A 12,686-nucleotide genomic window follows, 5' to 3' on the forward strand; every position below is an offset into this window, starting at 1 on the left:
GGTCTGATAGGTACCGAGATAATGAAAAAGTATTAGACCTGCCGGGCACTCATATATCTGAGCCAACAGCAGGCTCTCTCAACTTAATATTGTATTAAGAACTTCAGTGTAGGGTTCTTAGTCATTTTGCCATTTGTCAGCATCTCATTGATTACAGAGTATTGACTTTGCACCAAACCAATGTTAGGGCTATTTGCTCCCCAGTTTCCAAATCAGAAGAGTCTCCTAACCTGGGGTCCCCTACGTAGCAGCTGGCGGTTAACCTTGACTTTCCCATTCCCATATTGCCCATGTCCCTTCACTCAAAGCACCTGGGCGAATTCTCTGAGGAGTCCTGGTGGGTCAGACCAAGAAGCTATCTAGCTCAACCTCCTTTTCACAGTAGTGACCTACCACCTGCTTTGGAGAAGTCCCAAGCAGGGCATGAAGGCAACATTCACTCTCTGTTGCTTCTGTTTCTCTCCAGCTCCCCTGCCCCACATCAGCAGCTGATATGAATGTCTCATTTGGCAGTCCTGGCTCACGGGTGGATTGACTGACTTTCCATGAATTTACCCCATCCTCTTTTTTCCAAAGCCATCCAAGCGAGTGACCATCTTCACGTATTTTCTTCCCTTCCCAGAGTACCCTGGGTTATCCTGCTCCTCAGCCGACATACTTTTCAGCTGTCTCCTCCTAAGGCTTACTTCTTGGAAGCCACTCTAGTCTGGGCAACAATTATTTCCCTTCGCTTTCTTGCTTCCTGCTTGCTTGCATCAGATCCGTCTGAGCAGAGACAATGATGACCGCTGCTGATGCTCAGGAGCACCTGATGATGGCAGGAGTGCTCCTGCCTTAAGATCTGTTATGGGCCTTTACAAAGCTGAAAAACACAATCAAATTGGATCCTGTAAACAGTCTGAAAAGTCTCTTTCTCCAACACCATGAAAAAGTGATTTCTTAACTGGACAATTGGGTTTTGGCGCTTCAAATCCTAGAAGATAGTAGTGGTGATACTATTGTTTTCTGTGGATAATGCCCACTCAGATGCTCTTAACTGATATGTCTGTTTAGCAGCTCAGTTGATCCTTCATGCATCCATCTTTGACGGCTTCAGTACCAGCTATGAGGTGTACGTACAGTCACTGTCCTGCAGGTCTAAAAAGTCACATGGAAGTATTGGGAACAATATCTTGGCAAATGCTGCCCACACAAATGTGTTGGGACCTCCCCATGTATACCCTCTTCAAAAGAAGAAAAGGTGTCACCTAATGTGTGTGTATGCATGCTATACTGTCAGAAATGTAGATAAATTGACAGCTACTGGTAATATCTTCAGATTATAAAAGGTCCAGGAAGATGGGTCAAAACATTCTGACATGTACTGGGCAATATAAAAGTCAGTTGAATGCCCTTAGTAAATCACAGAATGTCATCCTTGCTAAAAAGAAAAATAATAATAAGCCTTGTTTCTCTCATTTACTCTCGGAGTGGTGAAGTAGATCTAGCCATTTTATTCACTTTATTTTTTATTTTAAAAAATTATATACCACCTGTCATGTAAATGCTTCTGGCAAGTGTACAAGAATAGAAGTAGTACAGTAATCTTAACATACAATGTAGTTAAAAACAGGATTAGCAATCTTAATTCTGGGAAGCTGGTGAAACCTATGTCAGTTTAAGTCATGTGTAACTCCTGGCAGAACTAGGATGGAGTTACGATGGCATAGGCCCAAATTCATCCCAGCAGATCTTGGGTTTGAGCTGTGCTGAAGTTGAACAGAATCAGTTCCCAGGTTTTCAGCATGTGCTAAAACTGTAGCAAAGTTTGTGTCCGCTTTCTTTCTGGTGGAGCCGTCCTGTTAGCACTGTCGCATTTGACATGCTGCCCACAGCAGGAAAGTCTGCACTCCATAGTCCCTATCTCTAGCATCCAACACTGGTTTGATAAATAGAATTTGTCCTTTTGGAGTTGGAGCCCACGTATTTTCCACTCCTATAGTGATCAGTAGAGAATTTCTTGTATAACAAAATGTAAGGCATATACCATGTGAAACAACAATTACAAGACAAAGGCTCCAAAGGGTGGTGACAACCCTCCTTACAAATAGACTAGTTTTGCTTAATTGAAGGTAAGTTGGAAACCTGGCAGCAGTGAGCAAAGCTAGTGGTTGGCCCCCCGCAAGTGGACCTGGTCTGTCGGTAGCCCAGTGGCATGCCTGAGAGGCTGTTGGCCTCCTGGAACCTATCATCATCATCATCATCATCATCATCATCATTTATTATTTATTTATACCCCGCCCATCTGGCTGGGTTACCCCAGCCACTCTGGGCGGCTTCCAACACAATATTAAAATACAATAATCTACTAAACATTAAAAGCTTCCCTAAACAGGGCTGCCTTCAGATGTCTAAAAGTCTGGTAGTACCATTAAATGGCAGCATTGTTCAAATTTCTAACGTTTATTGTTGCATATTATTCAATCATAAGATGGGGAGAGGAGCCCTCTGAGTAATGGTACATTACCCTAAGGATGTCACAACACACATCTTGCCAGCCTTGTTTTTCAGTTATTGAGAAATATAGGCATACCTGTGTTGTGTTGACCACATCTACAGTTTCAATATGAAATTCTCTTTCACCTGTAACAGTTTTATGACAAGTATGTGCCGTGGCAGCTGCTTTTCTTTCAGGATATGGCTGACAAAACAAAACAAGGAGAACTGGGAATGAGCTGAATCAGTGCGCAGAGATGTTCTAAATACTCCCTCAACAAAGCTTAATGTGGCAATGTGCTTATTCACAGATGAGAGGGTAGGAAGAGAAATAGAGTTTGCTGAGCACAGTTCGCATGTGCAGATGGAAATTGAGTTGAAGCCTTCTGATAATAAAAGAGAGGCAAACTATTCATCTGAGGGATGCAACCCTGACACTGAAGGAAGCGGAAAGAATGTTTAAGCAGGGGGCGGGATTCTGATAAGTGCAAAAGGCCTTCATGATATGATTAACTGTAAGTTAGCGTTAAATAATTCAATTAAAACCTCTTTTGAATGGGTTTTTTAAAGCAGTCCACAGGATTCTCAAGCCTAGAAGGAGTTATTTGATCTGTTCTGAAGTGCTGATCTTTTGTTTAGAAAGACAGGGACATCTTGCAAAAGGTTTACTCTTCTTTTGAAGGTAATTGGCTCATGGAATAACTTCCACATAGCTTTAACGGTTTCATCCTCATTAGTTCCAGTAGAATGTTTAATAAAAAATAACTAGAGATCCCATAATATGAAGTATTGTACAAGAACTGATGCAGCATAGTGGTTTAAATTTTGGTATGAAAGAGCAACAGTACCAACTACATAGACAAAACTGTATTGAATTCCAAAAGCATTTCAAACAACAATTTCTCTTAAGGGGAAAAGGTGTTTCACAAATAGGTTAGGCATTTGCCATCTTTGGGCTCTTCTGGACAGGGATTTTGCAGCACTTCTGTCTTTCTGGATTTTCCTGCATGGTTTCACACAGTGGTGGTGGTGTTTTCTTCTGCTGGTATTACAGACTGCAATATTTCAAGGAAGATTCAGTATGATCCTGCTATATGTTCAGTAGTGTGGAAGGTATTGGGTGTATTCCTGCTGTTTCATATGGTGCCTGAGCAACACCTGTTTTGTGCCACATCTGAGTCACTTCAGACGAGAGATCAGGCTGTATTGAAGCTGTTTAGGGAAGTTTTAACGATTGATGTTTTAATGTATCTTTTAACCTTCTGTTGGAAGCCACCCAGAGTGGCTGGGGAAATCCAACCAGATGGGTGGGGTAGAATTATTATTATTATTATTATTATTATTATTATTATTAATTCCACCCTGAGGGAATATCTCAGTTGGTGGAGCATGAGGCACTTAATTTCGGGATTGTGTGTTTAAGCAATGGTCCTCGTGGTCCCTTCCAACTCTATGATTCTTTGAAATTCTGGGGTTAAGCAGGGGGTGGGCAATTGCAAGAGTCAGATTTTTACTGACAGAAGAATTTAAAGAATTTCAGAATGCTGAGGGTGAAATGGTTAAAACAAAAACAAACAAAAAACCAACAACTACTACATACACGTACTCATAACCCAATTTTTATATGCAGAACATATACGCTCTCCATTTCCTCCCTTTCCTGTGCCTCTGCTCCTGAACCCCTGACACAAGGGTAAAATTATTTTAAAGAAAAGGCACCTGGACATAAGTCAGATTTTTACTGGTTGAATACCAAAACAGCGAAGGGAGGTTTTGTGATGTTTCAGGAGCAGAAGATCCTTAGATGGTGCAGATAACAAAATCTGGTCTCATTCTTCAAAAAGAGTAGGAATCATTCTGATGGTGTGGAAGAAATTTTTTAAAAGACAAGAGCATACTCTATAAACAGTTCACCTAGACAGACTCTTAGTTGATGACCTCATTCATACATTGCATTCAACCATAGTTTAAAACAAACTAAAAGAAACCTGGGCTGTCTCTTTCAGGCCAAATGTCAAGATCTATGGGTTTGTGAAAATCATAAATATTGCTGGGTTGGCCCCAGGCAATGTGTGAGAATACCATACAATGTCATAGAGATTGTATGCTTTAGCTAGATAACTCAGGATAGAGCATGAATTTGAATTTTACAAGGATATTTTCATGGTGGAATTTCATGATGACTTTTTCCATAAAAAATATTCTTCTTCTGAAGGCACTCCATGTGGCAAGAGTGCAAACCATGAGCTGAAAATTACCATGTTGAGGATTTTAGAAAATAGCAAAGCAACTACGTAAAGAGAATGGGGGGTGGGGTGGGGTGGAGGGTGAACTGAATCCCCACCTACCTGTTTTTTCCAGTGTACCTAAACTACTGTATCTCACAGATATTATAGCTGACCAAACCCCAAATTCAGAAATAACAAACCTTGAGAAAACTGTGAACGTTGGTGTTGGCATTGTATTTTGATATGACAAACAATAGGTCCACTCATTCTCAACTTTCTCTGACATGATTCTTGTGATTCCAAAAAGGAATTGTTTGGCTATGAAAGGAGATCAAATATGGATGACAAACTAAGCTGAAAACTTATTGTCCCAGAATTAGCATTTCACACACCGTTGTTTTCAGCAATGCCAAGTTCCCTGTGAAACCATTGCAAATGATTGAGCAAGAGTAGATCTTGGGGAGAACCAGCCTTTTTACAGAATCTTTAGTCAATAATCCTTCTCCCTGATTTGGTATATTCTTGGGGGCACTCACCTTTTTAGGGGTAAGTTCAATATTGTTTACCTTTGGTGAAGAGTTGCTTTATCCTTTCAGCTTAAGAAAGAACTGGGAGGATGAGTTGAATGGAAGACAGTTTCCGAAGATGAAAAGTGTGATATGACAGTATCTTTAACCTTTCCCTACCCTCTTTCTTCATAGTGGCTCAGCAATGAATGTAGTCCATACAGAAAAAGAGATGAAAAAGTTCTTGGCAGAGGCAACCAGAGTTTCACAGGTATTATACAACACTGTCCTCATTTCCCTCCACTCAGTTGATTCTTATTTGTTTTAGGAAACTTGAATATGATTAAATTTGCTTATCCACATGAAGTCTTGCATGTTCCTACACTCTTAATTTGGGAACTTGTTTGATACTTGGAACATTCCTTCTTACAAAGGTGCCTTTGATTTCTAATAGTAACAGTAAAAGATTAAGACATTTGTAAATTTGTAGTAGTAGTGCATGTGCGCATGGATGTGTATTGTCTTCTTCGTCTTCATCATCATCATTATTATTAAATTTCCAGATCAGGTGAACTTTGCTTATACCCCTATTAGTTAATTGAATTTCATGGCTTTGTTTTTTTAAAAATGAAAATAAATAAAACTTTTAACTCCATTGCTTTGTGCCGCCTTTGTTTCCTTTGGCCCAAGGGAGAGCACCATTCCATTTAGCATTAACCTGCTGTCATTATTGGCCTAAAGAGATTGCAGTGTGAATGATGATAGTCACAATTTTCTAGTGAAAGTATTTCAGAAGACCCAGGACAAAATGGTGTTGGTTGTTTTTTTATTTTGTACTTTTCATGGGAAATAAGTTTGATTGGTGTGCCGGGTGATGTTCAGTTGGAGTAAGAAAAGTGTAGTCTGTAATTTTAAGGAGAATTAATAGCATACGGCAATGCCCAGGAAACAGATCCTGAGCAATCGTTATGTGCAGTATTAAACAATTATACGTTCTGCTGACTTGCGCCTGTAAATGCCATTGGTAGTGATGTACAGTATAGGATGAAGCTGTAGAAGAGGCATGAAGAAAGGAAGATTAAAGAGTTTGTTTTCAGACAAGATATTGAAATTACATGAAAGTTCTTAAGCCAGTCTGTGAATCTTTCCTGCTAATGTTCTTTAATTGCACATGATTCCCGAGTAATAATAACTTATTTTGCGTATGTAGAAGCAGCCGCCACCATTACTCACACTCCCCAGAATGTGCTTGTTGGAGGGCCACAACTTTATTAAACTTTTCTCAGCTACAAACAAGTGCAACAACTTTAACCCCACCCCATCAGTGCGGGTTTCCTAATGCTTAAGCTGAGATAGAACTCATGTTTTTACATTTAGAGACGCTTCCATTTTCTGGGCTGGATTTTCACATTCTCAGAAGAAGCTCAGTTTTCAAAGAGCCCAGCTCTTGTGCCATGTAGGCTGCAAATCATTATGGCAGTTTTCAGTTCATTTCCAAATGTCAACTCCATAGCCAAGAGGGGGCTGCAAACTTGCTAAGACTGATTCTGTTACAATGACCTCCCCCATCCTTTCTTTCTACTGAAATATTTCAGATACTAGAATTCATGCCAGTTACTAACACAGTGCCAAATCATAGTCATACAGGATGTATATTTTTTTCTTCCTTGTGATATCAATAGGAACACCCTGTTGTGCTGACAAAATTCGTTGAAGGCGCTCGGGAAGTGGAAATGGATGCTGTTGCAAAGAATGGAAAGGTACAAACTTCTTCCTTAAATAATGTTTTAAAAAAATACTTCCCAGGATTTACAGACGGAATATTAAAGCAGCCTTAACAAATGTTTCATTCCAAGTTCTAGATCAGGGATGTGGAGCCCGTTTCACAATGGGGGCAACATTCTCTTCTGGGAAACCTTTCAGGGAACACATGCCAGAGGTGGGCGGGGCCAGCGGCAAAAGTGGGCGGAGCAATGCATGGACAATAGGCTCGTTACTATGCACAACTGCACATGCCTCTCTCATCTCCATCTACGCAAGCAAAATGCGTTATCAGAATTCAAGGACCCATTCCAACCAGGCCAAAGCTTGAAACAAGATACAGTATAGCAGACTCATCAGTTCACACATAGCAGAAGATATCTTAGATTGCCCCTGAGAGTTTGAAAAATGTTAGCTGAATTCTGTGATGGATCTGGAATGGCTCTCCATTATGCAATGGTACAGTAATTGTGCACAGAGATCTCTAATTCCCGGCATCCACTGCAAGCATCACCATAGTGTTAAATAGCCGGGCATAACAAATAGAAGTAAATAAAAATAGTAAGTATTCATTCGTATACTGTGTTTGAGGTACTTTGTAGTCCTTACAAAAACCCCATAAAATAGGGCAGGAGTGAGGACCCAACATTCCAGGTAAGTTCATATGAGGGAATACAATCTTTCAGATAGCTTGGACCTAAGTAAAACAAAATATTTAGAACGATAATAGGCTGCAGCACTATGCATACATACCTGGCTGTAAGTCCTATGGAATTCAGCAGGTTTGCTTTTGAGTAGAAATGTATAGAATTGGACTGTTAAATTAGAAGAAGGCTGGTAAGTGAAGAGAGAAGATATTTGGGGATAACAGTCGTTAGCAGATAACAAGGTTTAAACATTGTACAGCTTATTTAACCACGAAGCACTGGCTCACAGCCATTTTAGCTACCACAGTTTGCTATTACATACTAACACTTTTACTGGCTCTTTTTTGAGCAGGTTATCTGTCATGCTGTTTCTGAGCATGTGGAAGATGCTGGTGTTCACTCTGGAGATGCTACGTTGATGTTCCCTGCACAAACGATTAGCCAAGGAGCCTTGGAGAAGGTCAGCGTGGTTTTGTTTCGTTTTAATGATAACGGGCAGCATTAGACCTTGGACACTATTAACTATACTAATAAACTCTTTAGAGACACACTGAAAACAATTATGGCCACCAGAGTGGAATTGGGTAGCTCTCACAGAGTTTGTTTTAAAAAGAGAGGAAAAGGCTAGTGTGTATGTTCTGTGCCAAGGCACTACAGCATCCAATATGTGTTCTGCCTCAGGGCAAGCAAGTTAACTCAGAGAAACATTATTTGCATCATCTTGATCCATAAGTAATGGAGAGACCTACTGGTCCTCCATGTTGCATACCTGGCTGCTTCCGTTATTTGCTGTGTTAGGGGGAGTTAGGGAGCAATGAAGCAAGCCTGGAAACGCAACTTGGAGCTCATTCTCAGGCGTAATTTGGGGCAGTTCTGACAGTGAAGAGCCAGCACTTATCTGCAAGATGTTCAAGGAAGCGGTGGCTCTCCAATTCCAGGTTCTCAGGTTGTTGCTGCGGTGGTAGTTGTTTTACTTTTGGGGGCAGGAGGTTGTCTGAGTAAATACATGCTTTCTTCTGTTCTCTCAGGTGAAAATTGCAACCAGGAAGATTGCAGATGCCTTTGCTATCTCTGGACCATTCAATGTTCAGTTTCTCATCCGGGGAAATGAAGTCTTGGTGAGACCCATTTTAGCTCAATGTACAAAGTGGCTCATCATCATAATAAAGAGGGAGCTCTCCTTCAAAAGCCCTCTTTTTCTTGATACCCACCGGGCGAAAAATCACCAAGGCTGTTGCCGCTGTTTGCTGCACCGCGTGGGACAGTGCTAGGCACATAATATCTGCCTTGTTTGCTGCTACATGGGTCTTTGTACCACTGATACGCTGCCATTCACCACTTTATAAGGCGCCCTGTGATACAATTTTGAGAAAAGAACTCTGTCTGCCCACACAATGCAGTAATTTGAGGATAAAGCAAGCTCTGTAGAATTGTCGTCTGTCAGCAAGTGTGTTAGCTCAGCACTGGGCTTAAATCAGATCAGCACTAAATAAGATTGGTAAGAATGTTATACGAGACTCATCCTATTAGCACAGCACAAGTTTGACTCTACAATACATACCTATTTTGCTTTCTACGGTCATTATGGATAGCTAGAGAGCAAATCGGAAGGCAGAGGGATAGAAGAAAACATAGGAAGATGGTGTGCCTTCAAAGCAGTTTTACTGAAAGGGCGACATTTTCATAGAGCTCTCACCCCCATGTAAAAAAAATCTAGTGCCTAAACTTACTCCTAGCCCTCAGGCCCAGCTATTGCAGCACTTCACGACCAAACTAAGAAAGACATTAATTGCATGAATGCAATTAGCATAGACAGCTTTAAAAAATATTAATTGCAGATGCCAGTGGGGGATGGAGAGCAATATTTGGACTGCAGGAGGTGGGAGTGGGAGTTTAACCCTTTCCTTCCTGGTCCATTGTTGAAAACCCTCCCTCCTTCAGGAAGCTACTATTTGCACCAGGAGGGAAAACTCTTTTGAGGCCAGTGGAGACAGCATTGTAGGGAAGGGACTTGAGTTGGGACCATTGTGGAGCAGAGCAAGGGAGAAGATCAAATGTTCTCTCCTGATCTTATACAGGGGCCCCTGAAGCTGCTATATACATTTTTTAAATTTATTATTTGTCCCCTCCCTCCCAGTCCAAACGTATCGTGAAACAATCCCCTTATGGTTTCAGTCTAATTCTTTCCTGTCCACAGATCCTTTGTTTCCCCTTCGCCATCCCTCCTGTATCGTTATTGCCCATTGGTAGTGTCCTGTCACGCTTAAATGTGCCACGCTTGCCCCCTTGACTCTAACATACACTTCTCTTGTGGCTCCCCCTGAAAGTGCCCGCAGAATAAGATGATTTAGCTTTATGGGCCTGCAGTGTTCAGTTATGGGAAATGTTGCCCATCCTGCAAAACATGAACTGAAAGTAATGATTAACCATTTGGGGATACAGGTTGTCTGACTTTAAAATATGTGATCTCAGAAAGTGTTGAGACTCTACTAGGCCTTTCCTCTTGCTATTGCCTATATCTGCTTTGAGTGTAGCAGGTGGTCATTTCTATTCACTCTCAGATGGTGGGAAATTGAGGTCTAACTTCCAGAAACGTTTTGAGTGTTGCCAGTGGCTAAGACTACAAGGAAGGCATTTGTCTTTCCTCACAATGAGGACGCGGGGTTTAAAGTTGCTTTCCCTGCCTCATCCTCAGGTGATAGAGTGCAACCTGCGAGCTTCACGCTCTTTCCCATTTGTGTCCAAATCTCTTGGTCTTGATTTCATTGATGTGGCCACTAAAGTGATGACTGGGGAGCAAGTCCATGAGGCCGCCCTTCCTGCGCTGCCAAAACCCATGATTCCTTCAGACTACGTGGGTATCAAGGTAAGCCTGAAGCAGTTAAGGCTTCATGTGATATGTTCAGCTCTGATTGCCCATTCATTTGATGGAGATGGGGGGAAAGAAGTTATATTGGTAAGAGAAATGGGTTAAATAACCCCACTTTTTGATGAGAATGCAATGGGCAAAAGGGGGGGGGGTAAAGGTTGGAATTAAAAACTAGAAACATCAAAAGTGGATGACTCTTGCATATTGGCAGCGTTACTGTATGCAGAGGCAGCTGGCGTGCTTAACGAAAAGGAGACAGGTGACGCTGCTGTATCTAGAAGCGGTTAGCCCTGGTTTTCATAGTTTTGGGCCCCTTCTCTCTGGTTATTCCCACCCCAAAAGAAGCTTTGTTGTATATCTGTGCTTTGCTTTAGTTATTTGTATGGAAGTCACAACCACAGGATTTGTCTATCTAGGAGGCAACAAAATGCTTTTAGGTGCCTATGGCATGTATGATTATTAAAATGTCAGAAATAATTAGAAGTATCTCAACAGGCACTTTGGGATTGACAGAACCTTTTAAATATTAAGCACATTATTATTAATTAGTTTTACCTTCTCCTGAAGTGCCCCAGACCAGCACCCTGATACTGTCTTCTTTTGAACCTTTGCTCTCCCATTTAAAAAGCTAGCCCAAAACATCTGGCCACAAGCCAAACTTGTCAAAAGCCGAAGAGGGGGAGGCTTCCCTGTGTCTGTCTCACAGCCACAAGACAGAAGGGCCATCACAACCGCTTCTCTGGGTTGGATTGTCTGTCCCCGTCCATCTCTGTTTTCCACCCTGTCACTAAAGAAGGATAACTGGACAAGTTTAGGGGAATGAGGTTGCAAGAAAAAATGTGGGTATTTGTATAAATGTCTTGGTGAACAGAGGAGGGTCCCTGGCTGTCCTTGAAGATGACTTATAAACTTCAGTTGGTCCAAAGTGCAGCAGCCAGGTTACTGGCTGCTGTTCACTTCAGAGTCCATATAACTCCTATTTTAAAACAGCCTCATGGCTGCCAGTTCATTTCTGGGCTCCCTTCAAAGTGCTCAGTGTTTAAAGCCCTAAATGACTCAGGCCCCCATACCTCAAAGGCTACCTCCTTCCCCACAGACCCCTTTAGGTGCTAAGATCGGCAGAAGGGGTTCCTAGATGCCATAACATGGCACACTTGCTCTCTGCAACTAGAGCAATTTTACCCTTAGGCTTAAATATTTATTACATAACTAACACGAGAAATATTTTCAGATACCATATTTCAGCCTAGGGTTATAGAAGTACATGGCATTTAATTTATTCCCACATTGAACAACCCACACGGTACTAAATGTTTTAAGCATGTACACATAATATGAATAGTCTCCAAGAACAGGTCTCCAAAATTTACAACCTACCAGTATAAATGCAGACCAAGGAAATATGAACCGTAGTCTGCCAGAGTACATGCGCTTCTTCCCCATGTTTTTGCTGGGGTGGCAGAGAGGTCAAGCACCTGGCTGGCCACACTGGAACACCCATGGGCTGCGCTTGGGTTGTTGGGTCACAGCAAGTGCAAGCCTTAGAAAAATCATTACTATTTCTGCTGCAAGCGTAATTCTTGAGCACTTAATTCCGTACCTCTCACTGTAACAAGTTGGGCGAGGGCTGATGTCACAATTTTAGTGGAGCATCAATTTATTCTCTTTCTCTTTTTCTAGGCTCCAATGTTCTCCTGGCCCCGTCTGAGAGATGTTGACCCTATTCTCCGATGTGAAATGGCATCCACCGGGGAGGTACTAATGTTTAGATGTTATCTCATAATGTCAATACAGTGGTACCTCGGTTTAAGAACAGCCCTGTTTATGAACTATTCGGTTTATGAACTCTGCAAACCTGGAAGTAGTGATCCAGTTTGCGAACTTTACCTCGGTCTAAGAACAGAATCTGAACGGTGGAAGGGCACCGGCAGCGGGAGGCCTCCTTAGGGAAAGCGCACTTCGGTTTAAGAATGGCTTCAGTTTAAGAATGGACTTCTGGAATGGATTAAATTCGTAAACCAAGGTACCACTGTACAGTTCTACTTCAAATATGACTTCAGATTGCAGTCTCTCCTTCTAGCTCCTCAGCTGTTGTTCATTTAAGGCAGCTGACTCACTCTACTGGCCAGGATCCCTCTTGAGTCAGCGCTTCCACAGTCTGATTCTTACTGGAGAGTAGGTCATTTTTAAAAGACACCTC

The 12,686-nt window shown here is 41.8% G+C and overlaps 1 protein-coding gene across 3 annotated transcripts in view; it reads left to right on the forward strand.

Moving 5' to 3' along the window:
- Positions 1-12,686, forward strand: part of CPS1 (carbamoyl-phosphate synthase 1) — a 196,170-nt gene that overhangs the window by 149,978 nt on the left and 33,506 nt on the right. For all 3 annotated transcript variants that reach the window (XM_083399727.1, XM_083399725.1, XM_083399726.1), the window contains 6 exons: positions 5,405-5,480; positions 6,892-6,969; positions 7,970-8,077; positions 8,646-8,735; positions 10,313-10,483; positions 12,167-12,241. In XM_083399727.1, coding sequence (XP_083255853.1) covers positions 5,405-5,480; positions 6,892-6,969; positions 7,970-8,077; positions 8,646-8,735; positions 10,313-10,483; positions 12,167-12,241 — 598 coding nt within the window. The remainder of the gene's footprint in view (positions 1-5,404; positions 5,481-6,891; positions 6,970-7,969; positions 8,078-8,645; positions 8,736-10,312; positions 10,484-12,166; positions 12,242-12,686) is intronic.

This window comes from Podarcis tiliguerta (genome assembly GCF_965153285.1).
Source record: "Podarcis tiliguerta genome assembly, chromosome: 1".
Classification (NCBI taxonomy): domain Eukaryota; kingdom Metazoa; phylum Chordata; class Lepidosauria; order Squamata; family Lacertidae; genus Podarcis; species Podarcis tiliguerta.